This window comes from Ixodes scapularis, unplaced genomic scaffold, assembly GCF_016920785.2.
Source record: "Ixodes scapularis isolate PalLabHiFi unplaced genomic scaffold, ASM1692078v2 PGA_scaffold5__190_contigs__length_132052651, whole genome shotgun sequence".
Taxonomy (NCBI): domain Eukaryota; kingdom Metazoa; phylum Arthropoda; class Arachnida; order Ixodida; family Ixodidae; genus Ixodes; species Ixodes scapularis.
Window position 1 is genome coordinate 77421701 of NW_024609880.1, and position 13914 is coordinate 77435614.

Genomic DNA, 13914 nt, shown 5'->3' on the forward strand with positions numbered 1-13914 from the left:
GCTGGGCGGACGAGATTTGGGTAAATGTGGTGAGTGAGTGAAAATCATACTAGAAAGTGTGGTGGGCAGCTTTCGATGTTTGACCACGAAGAAAAGCTTGTAAAAATCTCTGAAAAAAATCCAGATCACCTTCGGCTACTGATGCATTTGTACTTGCGTCATTTTTATGTCTACAATAAAAATGTGGGCAAGCCCGGGTATGTCTCCTCTTTATACAGAGGGCAAAAGTTGGGGAGTGTAGATTGCAATTTAGGTGTCTAAGATGATGGTATTGTTGATGACAGCAATTTTTTGGGTCCTCCAGTTTGGCGAACAAGCTCTTGGACACACACTCGACCGACGGTGACGACGACCTGGAGCGGGAGAGCCGAGAGAATCTTAGGAGGGAACTACCAAGGAGTGGTCAGTCTTTCTACACCGTCTAGCGGTCGCAACTTCTGATTGTAACTTGGACAGATTGACAGGGGTCAGAAGCCGCTTCCTTCGTTCAACCTGAACAGCAAAAAGGTCGAAGTTAGACTTGTTAAACAGACGTTTGAACGGTGGGAAGTTAGTGTGCCTCAAGAGGCATCTGACGTTCCTGCCGTCGTCGATGAGGAATGTAGCCAGTGCAATATGACTGCTGCTAGCCTTGAGTCTGTAACATGCATCTCTAAGTGGTGACTACATGACCGCACGCGAATACAATTCTTATCTAGATCCAAGTGGGTGGGGATCGAGCCCAGGATCCCAGTGTTCTGCGGTGCCAGCTTGCACTCCGCATGCTCAGAGTTGCGGTGCACGAGTAGCTTCTCAACCTTCAAATCCAGTCCTCAACTGACCGAAGGTTTACGGGCTGTGGACGATTTGTGTTGCAAACTGTTTTTCTGAGTGGCTGGCCCTTGAAGATTGAAATTAGGCAATCTTTTTAGTTTGGAAACTGATCTGGAATTGTGAGGAAGATGCCTCTACTGTATTTCTCATTCCACCTTATGATGATCCGCAGAGGTCGCTACAAGTAATTGAGGCCAATTCAATGCCACGCAAGTGTCGCTTGACCTTTGGGAGGTCTGTAATGACGTGTGTGGCGTGCAGCTGCACAATACGTTTAGGGCGCTAGATTGGCTGGGATTAGCTCGTAGCATCCACTGCAGTTCATCACAAGGCAAAACAAAACATACTTGCAGTAACCAATTTTTTCTTTTTCTTTTTTCTTTTAGAAGATGTGAAGTGTGTTGCCTTCTGCAAGCGCCCCAGCATGTCGCTGCTGACAAGTTACTCGCACAGCTGGAAAACGCGGCAAAACCACTTCGCAAGGCACACCGACGTCAAGCCTAAAGGTCTGTTTTCTTTGTTTGATATGGGCCGCTGCTGTGTCACTATACCCGAAAAAAAGGATGTGCTCCCCATTAACGCTTTGGTGTGGCTCTAAAGTTCTAGTTTGATTGCAGTCAACTTGAGTCCAGTGGGTCTTGGTCTGTTTGTGGTCACTTGAGTAATCTCACCTATTCCAGTCTATATCTGAAACATATATTAGTATCCAAAATTTAACGATTTTCCCACTTGTTTAACCTTTTGTTAGGTCCTTTTACACTTGCTTAGGGTCAGACTTACACTATCATCATTTTTTCCTTAAGAATCATTTGTGGTAAGTTTCGTTGAAGTGTGCATTGAGCTTTCAACACTGATGTCTAGCCTTTCACCTATCTAGCGTAATTCTCTCAAGTACAATTTATTTAAACACTAATGTCCGCATTTTCCTGCGATGCCTGCCTGTAGGAAGCAGGTCCGACATCTGCATTGCCTTGCCTCTTGTCATCTTGCTCTAAGGCTGCTGTGCTTCTTTGCAGATGACAAGAAGCAGACTGTTAATGACCTGGCCAATCAGAAGGGTGTGCTTCAGAAGGCCAATGGCTGGAAAGTGTTCCACCTGACCTCTCAGATGGAAGAAGTGGTGAGTCGGCGCTTTCATTGATACCACATTATTTTTTCACTTCTGTCTCGGCTGCAAGGCACATGTGCAGTGCAGTCGTGTCCAAATGCATATGTAGATCTCTGCTACTATTTATTTTTAGAAAAATGAGGAATGCAGAATTGCATATTTATAAAGCTAGCTCAGGATTTTTCGAGCGTTCATTATGTCCTAGGGCCTAGCACAGTGGAGGCTAGGAGAGTTAGCCCAATTGGCCAGCTGCCAAACTCCTGCGCCACAAACACCAACTGCACGTGTCGCGTGTTGACGACATACTACGAGTCACTCCACGCCATGCTTGCTCGCCTCAATCTTCAATGTCGTCGCAAGAAAGAAAAAGGGAAAAAAGAATGACAAGGCAACGTTTTGAAAAGAGACGACAACCAGTGCCAGGAAGACTGATGCACAACTAGAGGCGGAGTCCCTGAAAACCCAAGGGTTTCCCTAATGCCAGAGTCCCACTACACTAGAGCGACAGACAGAAACAAACGACAGAGACAAGCTTCAAGCCAGAGTCTTTCGCAACTTGACAGGCTTTGTAGAAAAGGGGGCTATGCTCAAACACTAGCATCATGCACGCGAGGGTAACCTTGGCAGGCTTGCAATCACTCGTGCTTTCTTCACGAGCTCCGAACGACTAAGCGCCTGCCAAAGGTACCATCGCGAGCGTGCTGCATGCGTTTGATGTTTGTCGCTGTTGTTTGTTTCTGTTTGTTGCTCTAGTGGGACTCGGGCATAAGAACTCTCGAGAGTTCTCCGAGCTCCAAAATTTCTTGGCCATCCCTGTACCTAAGCATAGAGTGTTCTCCCAGTTTAAGCATTCTTTGAGAAGGTCTGAGCCATCCATTTACACCTTACTATGTGGCAAGTATTCCTTAGTAAGTATGTGCATGGATCTTTGCAAGGTCTGTAAGCTTTTAAAGCATTTTGTTATGTCCATGCCAACACTAGGATGACTTTCCTCCGCTGCTGTTCGAGAGAGATTGGCATCCTTTGAGATCGAAAAGTTTCACAACCCCCAAACTAGAGTATTGGCTGCGTTTCTCATAAAACTCATTTCTGCACATGACCGCCTTTTTGTATTTTTTAAGGATTTTCCGACCAATTTTATGGTTTTATTACCTTTGTACTTTTCTGAGTTCATAAGAGCATTGACATCCTTGAAAATTTGGGCAGACAGTGAGAACATTGTGGCAAACAAAAAACAAAATGGCTTTTTTTTTGTGTGTGTTTTTTTTTGTTCCACGCAGTATTTTTTGGAAGACACCGTGCACACCAAGTTGTCTGAGCTGCTCGACTTCATTGAGGAAAAGCCACCCGCAATACAGACCAAGCCCCTCAACGTTGACGAGGAGCGAATACTCAGCAAGATAAACGATCTCATCAAGGTAGGAAGAGATTTTCTTCAAACTCCCACCTAAGTTACTGTCTTTTTTTTTTTTTTTTTTAAATCTGCCAATGGTTTTTAATGAGCGATGACATTGGAAAATAGTGCACCTCTAAAAATATTGTATATATACATACCGTAATATCTCTAGAAATACCCCACCCCTGAAAGATAACTCACTTTTATATTTAGCTTGATTTTATATAATCTTTTAATCACTCCCACTCATCGTAGTGTTCAGATCAGTGATTACCTCGGCGTAAATGCGACTAGGTTACCAGCAAACATTGCTGCCTGGGAAGTACAGCCGTCTTTGCTTCATTGTCCCTCACCTGATAACAAGTTTGGCAGGAAAGCACAATCGAAAAAAATACTTTTTTTCTTTTCAACTTTTCTCGGTTGTACATCGAAAGTTCACCCACTCCATATTTTCACCCGATTTGCTCTCGACTTTAGGTGGGCTATTTCTCGGGATATTACGGTATATACATTTTAATGTGATGCTTAAATGGCGACTCTGGTCCAAAATGAAACCAAATCAAATGACTGGTCACTTTAGTGGCATGAAATGTGATCACGGTCAAAATATTCCGTGAAAGTGAAGCCGCACACTCCACGAAAACCGATTTTAAAAATGCGACCAGCTGCTCTTTAGCGGGTGGCAAGCGAGTTAGCTTTTAGTCAAGAAACTCTGGGGGACGCGTACAGCAGCACCACCGTGATGTCACGTCACGGCCGTGCAGCCGTTATCAGTGTTGTCATCCCTCTCTAGCAGATAGTTTCGGTGTTGCCATAGATGCCCAAAACCAAAGGTTAAGCCGTGATGTTTATAAAACTACACACAACATTGAGGAAAAAAATTTTACCTCGTAGTTCAGGGACACTAACTGAGCTGAAAACAGTCATAATCTGAAATTCGAAATTATGGATCAAAGTTGCACCTGAAAAAAAAAAAAGAAATGTTTTCTTTAGACCAGTGGTTCCCAGCCATGGATGTGTCGGGGACCCCTTGCGGACTGCTGGCAGTGATGGGGGACCCCTCGCCCCTGGGGGGGCGAGGGAGGGAGGGAGGGAGGGAGGGAGGGGGGGACGTTAGTAAGTTAACACATCTGGAGCATGAAACAGGTGCCTTTCATTGCTACGTAACAGAAAAACATAAAACAAAGGTGCCACATCACTTCATTCTGGTCAGTTCATCAATACGTGGCACACTCACGCTTCAAACTACAAAAAACGTGCCAACTAAAAAGAAAAAAAAAAAAAAAAATTTTGTTGAGGGTCTTGCGGACTCCAAAAGTGGCTTCGCGGACCCCCTGGGGTCCGCGGACCCCTATTTGGGGACCACTGCTTTAGACAATCTGATTTTGGGACACGCGTGTAAAAAAATGATTAAGCGAAAAAAAAATTTTTTAAAGCAATATTGACAGCGCGAGATTTATTTTAAATTTTGCTCGCAAAATCCATGACGTCACGAAACGGTCATACACTCTTTCCACCTCAGCGAGATGGTCATACACTCTTTCCACCTCAGCGTGATGACCACGTCCACGTCTCCTCCACACGCCCGAAATGCCAAGAGATTAAGGGGGGACACTACCTCGAATTGCACCTTTTTTTAAAAAAAAATGCATATTCAGAACTGCAAAGTTTTGGCATGTATGGACAACAAAGAACACACTCACAAAGTCTTGTCATTGTGCACTGACAAACAATGTCAAAAATAATTATTCTTTATATGTTGGTGAGGTGTGCTGCACTGCTTAGCACTTGTCATCCACAAGTGAAAATAGCTGAAAGCAATGTCAGTATATCAGAAGAAGTTTGAGGAAGACATCACCTACACTGATGGAAAGAATTTCTGACATTTAAGACGCAAAAATAAATTTTTAAAACGTCATCATGAAACTTCTGCATTTATCTCAGCTTCACTTTTTAGTAGTCTTGTGGGTATAGTGGATTTTGAGTTCGAAGCGAATAGTGGTTCTGGCCGAATATTTTCGATTCGACTATCGAATAGTTTTTCCACGCCTTTCACTACCCCTGAGATAGCGATTTAGGCCAGTTGGTCCATTATCATCTAAAAAAAGTGCCAAAAAACACAAGGACGAGGAAGTAAACAGAGCGCTCTTGTCTGTCACTTCCTTGTCCTTGTTTTTTTTTTGTTTTTTTTTTCTTTGGCGTTTTTATAGTTGCTTTCACTACCACTGCATAACGCTTAGATGAAAACCCAGCTAAGCGTGTGAAGGTTGTTCCACTTGTCCATTTGTAGGCTAAGTTTAATCTATCTATATTATTGACTGTGACCTGGAAGGTCTGGTGTCTTGGAATGGCAAGTAAACGACGGATTTGACATAAAATTAATCCTATAAAGATGGTCAACTATACCCAATTGAGTGAATTTACAAATCTTGCTCTATAAAATATTCATTATTTAATCTCGAGTTAAAAAAAAAGAATGAATCGTGCATGATGAATGCAGTTTGTAAGGGCCTCTCTGCCTAATATAGTGTACTCTTGCTTAACAGTTTAATTTTGAAATTTTCACTACAATGTAGATATACAAATTCACAGTTTCCATTTATTTTCAAATACAGTCGGCACGGGTGCACCATACCGCTTTGAAAGTATGCTTTTCCTCCAAGCACGCGCTTACGATATTCCTACTTTTCCAAGTGTTTATCGCGGCGGGTTACCCCGTTGAGTGCGCTTCTTACCAAGCACCGGCGTAATGCAAAGAAGCAACACCCGCGGAGCTCGCTTCCGCGGGTATTTCTTCTCCACGGCGCACCGGTGCTTGGTAAGAAGCACACTCAAGGGGCTAACTTGCCGCAATCAACACTTCGAAAAACGCGAATAGTGCAGTTCTTCTCAAAGCGAATATCGAATAGTGCAATATTCGGAACTCCTATTCGAAATTTCGAATATTCGCACAACCCTACTTTTTAGTGTCAAATATCAGTTCAAGGAAGCTATCATTTCATAATCAAATTATGCTTGCAGATATATTTTGGTTTTTCTCTATTTAAATTTTCTGGAGAACACGACTGTGAACTTACTTTCTGCATCTTTATGCTCTTTTGTTATGAAAAGTTTGTTTCTTTTAAATCACATGTACACAAAAAAACGTTTTTTCCACATTTTCTTGTGAATAAATTTTATAATTTATGAAATTTCTTTTCATAGTCGTGTGAAGCAAGTATTCTGCTGTATGTTCCAGCAAAAAAACTGGCCACTTTCCTTATTCTTTCTAAACGATAGCTTTCCTCAGCAGATACACTTTTTTATTATGAACTTTTATGTAACTCATTGTGGGATAAATTTATAGGGTTGAAAATTTCCACAGCATCTTTGTCCAGTGCTATGAGTACACCCTGCAAATTTCATGCAAATAAGACAAACGGTTCAAAAGTTAGCCTTCCGGAGTAGTGTTCCCCTTAAGCAAGTGGAGAGGAGGTTACTGCCAACTAAATTGCATCTTGCGCCATCAATATTGCTGATGTCGCACAGGACTGCAGCCTGTAGACCAAGGGTACGAAAACTGGCACCAGCACCACGTATGCCAGAACACCGACGCCAGATCAGGGAAGATGGAAGTGGAAGCAGGCTTGACCCTTTTCAAGCGATCCGTTGAGAAGCATGACCTGCGATAAACAACGCTCATCTCCGACGGTGACAGCAGGACTTACTCAGCCTTGGTAAAAGAGAATGTTTATGGAATACTCCCCATCGTCAAGGAAGAATGCCTGAACCTCGTTCAGAAGAGGATGGGGATAGCACTGCGTAACCTGGTCCAGAAGAGCGAAAGTGTGACAGGGGCATATTCCAGGGTTTGACCTCCCTTCCAGTTGCACGCATATTTAGATATGTTGACGACTATCTCTTGCTGATGACAAAAATCCCTGACGAAAACGGCATCAACATCATCAAAAACATATTTTTAGGCCAGACCCAAGAATTGAACTTCACCCACAAAACTCAGACTAACAACAACCTCCAATTTCTTGATACGCGACTCACCTTTCAAAATGACAATGTTTGTTGGATGTATTCACCTAGATCCAAGAAACGAATACTCCAATATGAATTTGCACACTCAAAACTAGTCAAAGGAGGCATTGTGTCTAGTTATTTGAGCGCTGCCCTGAAATAACATCAGAGGCGCTATCCAGCGGCTCTGGTGCAGTGTCAGACTTGGCTACTGCGCAACGGAGGCGCACAACTGGGCATGCGGCGGCGCCAGTGTGTCTGCCGCGGCTATGACATCACTTCTCTGGAATGCGCAGACCGGGGAGGCGCGCGCGGCGGCTCCGGCACGCCAGCTGTGCGCCGTGTGACTTCACTGCTCCTCGCGCATGCGCAGCACGGCTCTCCAGGAGCCATACGAAACTGCTCAACCTCGGCCAGTGTAGCTCACGCTACTAAAGTCTTGCATTCATTCAGCAAGAGAAAGCTTTGACGCGCAAGTATCAAGGCTCAAGGCGTCAGGCTACGCCACCTCCATCCTGTCTGACGTTGTTGAATGTATGATAAAACCAAACAGAACAAGCAAGAGTAGTAGAGAAAAAAGAAGTCGACCGGTGGTCGTCCCTTATATCCATCGCATCTCTCATAACTTCAAGGGAATTGCCTCTAAATACGATGTGCCGGTTGTGTTTTCAGCCCCCGACCAGCTAAAAAAAGCTCTGCCCCAAAGTCAACACCCCGCGCACAAAGCCTGACAAATGCGGTGTTAGGCGCTGCAACAAATACGTCAACTGTTGCAGCGGAGAAGTGTATTTGATCCCGTTCGCCTGTGGGAAGGTTTATGTGGGACAGTCGGGAAGATGCATCAACGTAAGGCTCGGAGAACATGCGCTATCTCTAAAATCCTCTTCGTCGAGGCATCTCGCTCTACATGTGAGGGACTGCGGATGCGCCCTGCTACTGTCCAGCACCAGGATTCTAAAAAAGTGTCCAGATAAGCGAACTTGCGAGATTTTTGAGGCTGGTCATTGCGACCAAAGGAGACGCCTGCATCAGTGCTCCATCGGTGGCTTTGTCATCAAAAGAATTAGAGTACATGAAATATTTCCCTTAGATATTCTTAATTTGGTTTACCTTCCTCTTTCTCTTTTTTTCATAATTTTTTTTCACTGTTATTTTAATCATGCCCCACCGTTTCCTTTGGTTTTTACTAATTTCCTTTTTTACCTTTTTTTAATTCTCAGTCATTTCAGATCATTTCACTCCTTTCTCATAAATATTTGTAACTTTCAATGTTAGAGTCTTTAATGTTTTCGTCTTCCTCATCTTCTGAAATGAAAACTTCACTTGCGAGTAAGCACTTGTCCTCTGTAGTCTCCCTCTTGTCCTTGTCTTTCGCGCTTTTTTGTTTTCGTAATGTTTAACCAGCTAAACCAACAAATCATTCTGCTACGAAAAAATTTCCTTGCTAAATTTATCGGAAAAATTTCCCCGCTAAATTTAGCGGAAAAAAATTTTTAACTGAAAAAATGCCTCGTTAAATTTAGCGGAAGAATTCCCTCTCTATATTTAGTGGGAAATTTAACCAAAATTGTCCGCTAAATGGGAGGGGGAGCAAAGGAGGGAGAGGAGGGACATACCCTTTCCTCTGTACCCTCTCCTCCTCCTCCTCAAGAGCTGCGCTCTAATTCGGCATTACAGAGAATTGTAAAAGTGGTATTTCATTTTTTCTTTCGGTGGTCTTAAGAGCACCATATCTTTAGAACTATTGACGGGATTTGGGTGCTATTTCTTGTTTTCTGTTTCTAAGTAACATTTTGTGGGCATGACAATTTTCTTTTTTTGGATAGATTGAGTCAAGAGTTTATAATAAACACATTAAACTTGATGGATGTGGGTATGACCAAAAACATAAAATTCAATATTGCACGAAATATTTTTTGTAAAGATAATATTGAACCTAGTTTTTGCAAATTCTCCGGGCCCAAAACAACAGAAGCAAATGAGCAATTGTGACAAACTTCCATAACTTGACACCTAGCAAGCACAGGACCATGAAACTGTGCAGTTACGCTTATGTTGGTGTTATATACATGCCCTAAACATTTCGTTGTGACATCTCTAAAATAAAATAAAAAGTTTGTTTCTGGGACTTACGTTTTTCGTTAAAGGGGGGGTGCAACGATTTTAGGACTAAAAGAGTTTGCATCTCGTTATTTTTACATTGTTTATCGTGTCCTGGAGAATAAAGAAAACATCTCCTTCATTAAAAAAAAATGCCACAATATCGCTGCATAATTGCAAAGCAAAAGTCTAGCTTTTTCCCCCACCTGCAGCCACTAGTGGCAGCCGAGGGAACTACGGCGAAAAGATTACGTGACCTCGCTCGGCTCTAAGCTTCAGCATAACGCCCGCTAATGTCAGCAGAGAGAGGGAGAGGAAGCGCCCTCCAAGGGAGCACACGGGAAGCTACACGGCACCCCGAGTTACGTCACTAGGATGGGGACTAGGTGTGATCCTGAAGGCTGGGAGTGAGTTGAGGGGTGCCAGAAATGCCAATTTATCTTTTTTTTTTTTTACAACAACTAGGACACGCAGGCGAAATCGATTTTCTGTTCTTTACTTCAGATTGTCAGAGGGCAACTTCCACAAATTTTTGACTGAAGTCCGGAGATCATTGCCACCCCTCTTTAAAGGGACACTAAAGAGGATTCTGCGATCATCTGTTCTTGGTCATAACTCATACTACGGCTCCTAAGCATCCTAAAAATCCAAAAATTACAATCAAGCAATACCGATTTCTTTATAAAAAGTGTGCAGAAAGGTCGGGACTCCCCACTTTCCGCTCAGAAATCGCAGAATCCTCCTTAGTTCCCCTTTAAGGAAGAGTGGGGATAATCTTAAATTTGCCTACATGCCTTTGTTTGTCTTCTTGAAAGTTGTCAAAAAATGTAAATACCGTTTGACAAAACAGGCGGGCTTTTGGGCATCTATTATTTCTAGAAAAATAACTCTTGCAGTTGGTTTTTTAGTCTTGTCCCAATAGAAACTCTGAGGATGATTTGGGTGCACCCCTCAAAATTGCAAGTTCAAGATTAGCACCAAGCCATGTAACCAAGTTTGATTATTTAAATTGAGCTTGGTTACGTGTAAGTCTTGGAGTTTCTTAGTATCCTCAGTAGAGCTTCATCCATATTGAATCACTTCAAATCACAATCTGTCCGCTCATCTTTCGGGATCATGAGGGGCGTTTCTGTCTCACTCCCGAGTCCTTCGATTTCGAAAAGGAAGGACTATAATTCTCACAATGTCCTTTTTTTTGCTTGGTTCCCCAGGGTAACTTGCAGCGCAGCAAAATAGTGCAGGACCAAGTGACGGAGGCCAAGCAGCAAGTGCTCAAGGTGCTAGAACACAAGCCACGCATTGTTGAGATCATCGGCAAGTATGTGAGTAAACGGCCGCTCAAGAAGCGAGAGAAGATGTGACCGCCCCAACACCCTCCCTCACCTCTCCTTTTAAAAGCATCTTTTACATCACATCTCATTGTCGACAGACTCTGTAGAAAACCCTGACCCCCCTTTGTTGCTCATCTGTCAAGTGCATCATCAGCGTCCTTATTTTTAAAGCAAGGCCTACGGCCAACGTGGTACTAACATGATTCTCGGACGTTGATGCAAGCGGCTGCAGTGAGCCGGCTGCGGTGAGCCGGCTGCGGTGAGCCGGCTGCGGTGAGCCGGCTGCGGTGAGCCGGCTGCGGTGAGCCGGCTGCGGTGAGCCGGCTGCGGTGAGCCGGCTGCGGGGAGCTGGCTGTGCGAGCCGGCTGCGGATTGTAACCGCTGTGCATGTGGACAGCCTACCTTGTCCCATAGTCTGCTCTTGCTCCGGAGGTTGGGAATGCAGTACAATTGTGCCATTGCGGTGCTTTGGTCACTCCTCACATTTGCCGTTTTGTGAGCAGTCGTGCTTTGCCAAGCATTGTTCCCGGTCATCATTTGTGTTTTACTCGTAACGCATTGGTTGTGTTGAGCGTGTGCACTAAGTTAAGAAGTTGATGCCTCCTGTCATTTCGTTCCTACCTCAGTTTTTGCCCTTTCCCTTCACGTGATCTTTCTCTTCCTGTGCGTAGCGCGCAAAGTCCGACAAACATCTCGCAAGAAGGCGTCTGCACCGGGAAAAGAGCCTTAAGGGCTTGTCGTAGGTGTGCATTTGATGGCATAACACATTAGAGTGGGTGCTGCTATGTGCGTGCATGCGAGAGCTGTGTGAATGAGGGTGTGACGCGGAAGCGTCCTTAGTGCCATGTGTCGTTTGTTAGTCACGCAGACAAAGCTCGGCTCACTTTGCGACACTGGAACGTGTTTGTGACGGGGTAACGGAAAATATGGAAGCACGTCTGAACTTCTTTGGCGGGATGGCAAAATGCCAGTGCCAAAGCGATGAAAAGAAAGAAAAGAGACATTGCTGCAGCAGTGATTATGGCGAGGGACTGTGTGAGAGATTGCCTTGTTCGTGTAACCCAACAACTCAACATGTACCTAGTAGTTGCGAATGTGAGTTGCAGCGAGGTTGTATAGCGGAAAACGGATCCTTTTTTAGCTTGTACAGCCACGTTAATGTGTACAGATCGCACGTGACCTTCCTTTGCTTTCCTGCAATATTTTTTTTATCCCACGTATATCTGTCCGATTGACAATGACGTCTTGTAGAAACGACTCTACACGTTTGTCACAACTCGCGTATCTGGCACCCTAAGACACGCGACACCGTCACACATGTTCTTACACGCATCACCGATTTATCGTGGTTAGTTCTGCACTGTATCATACCATCCAGGCATTACCGTTTTAAAGCTTGTTTGTGCTTTGCTGGCACAAAACATACGTATGTATGGCAGCTGTGACCTCTTTTTATCATTTTCCGTTCTTACGCTCATTTCATTGTGTACGATAGAGGGATAAGCTTTGCTTTTCTGGGCCCTCCTGGGCCTGACGTGTACAAATCATTGGTTGAATCGAACGCGTGTTTTGGGCCAGTTTGTATGTCGAGTGACTTTTGATATGTGTTTGGTGTTCAGTGTTCGTGTACCTTTTGGAGCCAACCATGAAATGGGCTGAGCATGAACTTCCCACAAGATGCACAATTTGTCAGGCAGTACAAGTTTCGGGCGTGTAATAAGCCAGCAAGCGTGCCCACCCGCTGTGTTTTTGTAGTCACTATCTATGACTGCTATGTGCTCCTTGCACTAGCACAGTGCAATGTAAAAATATTGGCTATTATTCTAAGCTAGAAATATCTACTTCTATACCCCATGTTGTCTCCAGTGTGAGCGAAGTCAAAACTTTAAGCATGAGCATGTTTCCTTGAATAGCACTTGCACTGCTTGAGCGCTCGTGCATGGCAGGCATATTTGCAGCATGAGGCTCATTTTGTAGTTTTGGCTTCGCTGATACGTATGGGGAAGCAAAGTATAGCTCCGAATTGTTGTAGCTGTTCTGACGATGTCTCAGGAAAGGTTGCTGCTCAACAAATTTGTTTGGATCTCTCACCTTCATTTCATGCACAAGTTCCTGCGTTTTACTGTAAATTGTGTTGTGCTCAATACTGTAATTACTCTGTAAGACACTATTTATTCCAAAATTATGATTTTGTTTCCTGTTGCATAAAATTATTGATGTTCATCCTTGTAGAAACAGTGTTTGTGTTTTACGTATTTTTTTTTAAAGCCAGGTCTCGTCATACATGTTTTATACATAAAAAATTAAAGCAAAAATCCACTCTTTTAGAGAAGGTGCTAGCCGCCGAATTCGGGTGCATTGCTTGGAGTTTACAGGCAGTGCATTTGATGCGTAAGGTATCATCTGTCATTTTTTATAGTATATGTTTTCTAATGTGAATTATTTCTTACTGCTTTATTTCATTGCACTACCAATTTATGCATTGTTACATATGTACATTCTGTGATTTTCCTGCTTCTCGACTGACTGCCTCCCATAAAGAGAGAATATGTGTATGTTCTGTCTTGGTTTCAGTCACTCTCCTAAGCGTCGCAATCATTTTGCGAAACACTGGTTATACAATACAGCCTTTTCCGAAGAGCACGCCCAGCTGGAAATGAAGGAAGACTATCAATACGGATTCTTTTACTTTTTCGTGGCCTCCTAGAGTTGCTCAAGATCTATGCCTCTAGAGTCCTTCCTCCTCCAATTATTAACACTGTAGTCATTAGCCTGTTAGTATCACATGGCATTAGCCAACATAGCAGCTTGTCATAAGCATTGCCTTTCTGTTGCATACAGTTTAATGGATTCTGCTGGCATCTGTTGTCCCTACTGTTTGCTGTTTAATGGCATTACAATAAGATGGCTAGAAGAGAAATTAACTGGCCGCAGAAAGAATAAAACAAACTTATGTTCTTCGTCTCTTGTCTTGAGTTTGATTTATTCTTTCTGTTGCCAGTCAATGTAATTAACACGCTCTTCAGTTAATGTGAAAAGAAATTAGTCGGTGGTTTACAGTCGGGAAGGCTTTCAACCCTTTTCAACTCCGGAAATGCGTTGGCAAAGAACACAGATCTGCATCGTTCGTGCCCTCCTGTAGCTTGCTTGTTTCTCGA

At 43.6% G+C, this 13914-nt stretch overlaps 1 protein-coding gene across 1 annotated transcript in view; it reads left to right on the top strand.

Annotated features, from left to right (window-relative positions):
* The window catches only part of LOC8042659 (histone deacetylase complex subunit SAP130), a 70355-nt gene extending 57044 nt beyond the window's left edge, over nucleotides 1-13311 (top strand). Inside the window, exons 19-23 of the mRNA XM_029989426.3 lie at nucleotides 305-402; nucleotides 1200-1319; nucleotides 1830-1933; nucleotides 3202-3339; nucleotides 10637-13311. Coding sequence (XP_029845286.3) covers nucleotides 305-402; nucleotides 1200-1319; nucleotides 1830-1933; nucleotides 3202-3339; nucleotides 10637-10786 — 610 coding nt within the window. The 3' untranslated portion in view covers nucleotides 10787-13311. The remainder of the gene's footprint in view (nucleotides 1-304; nucleotides 403-1199; nucleotides 1320-1829; nucleotides 1934-3201; nucleotides 3340-10636) is intronic.
* The last annotated feature ends 603 nt before the right edge of the window (nucleotides 13312-13914 follow it).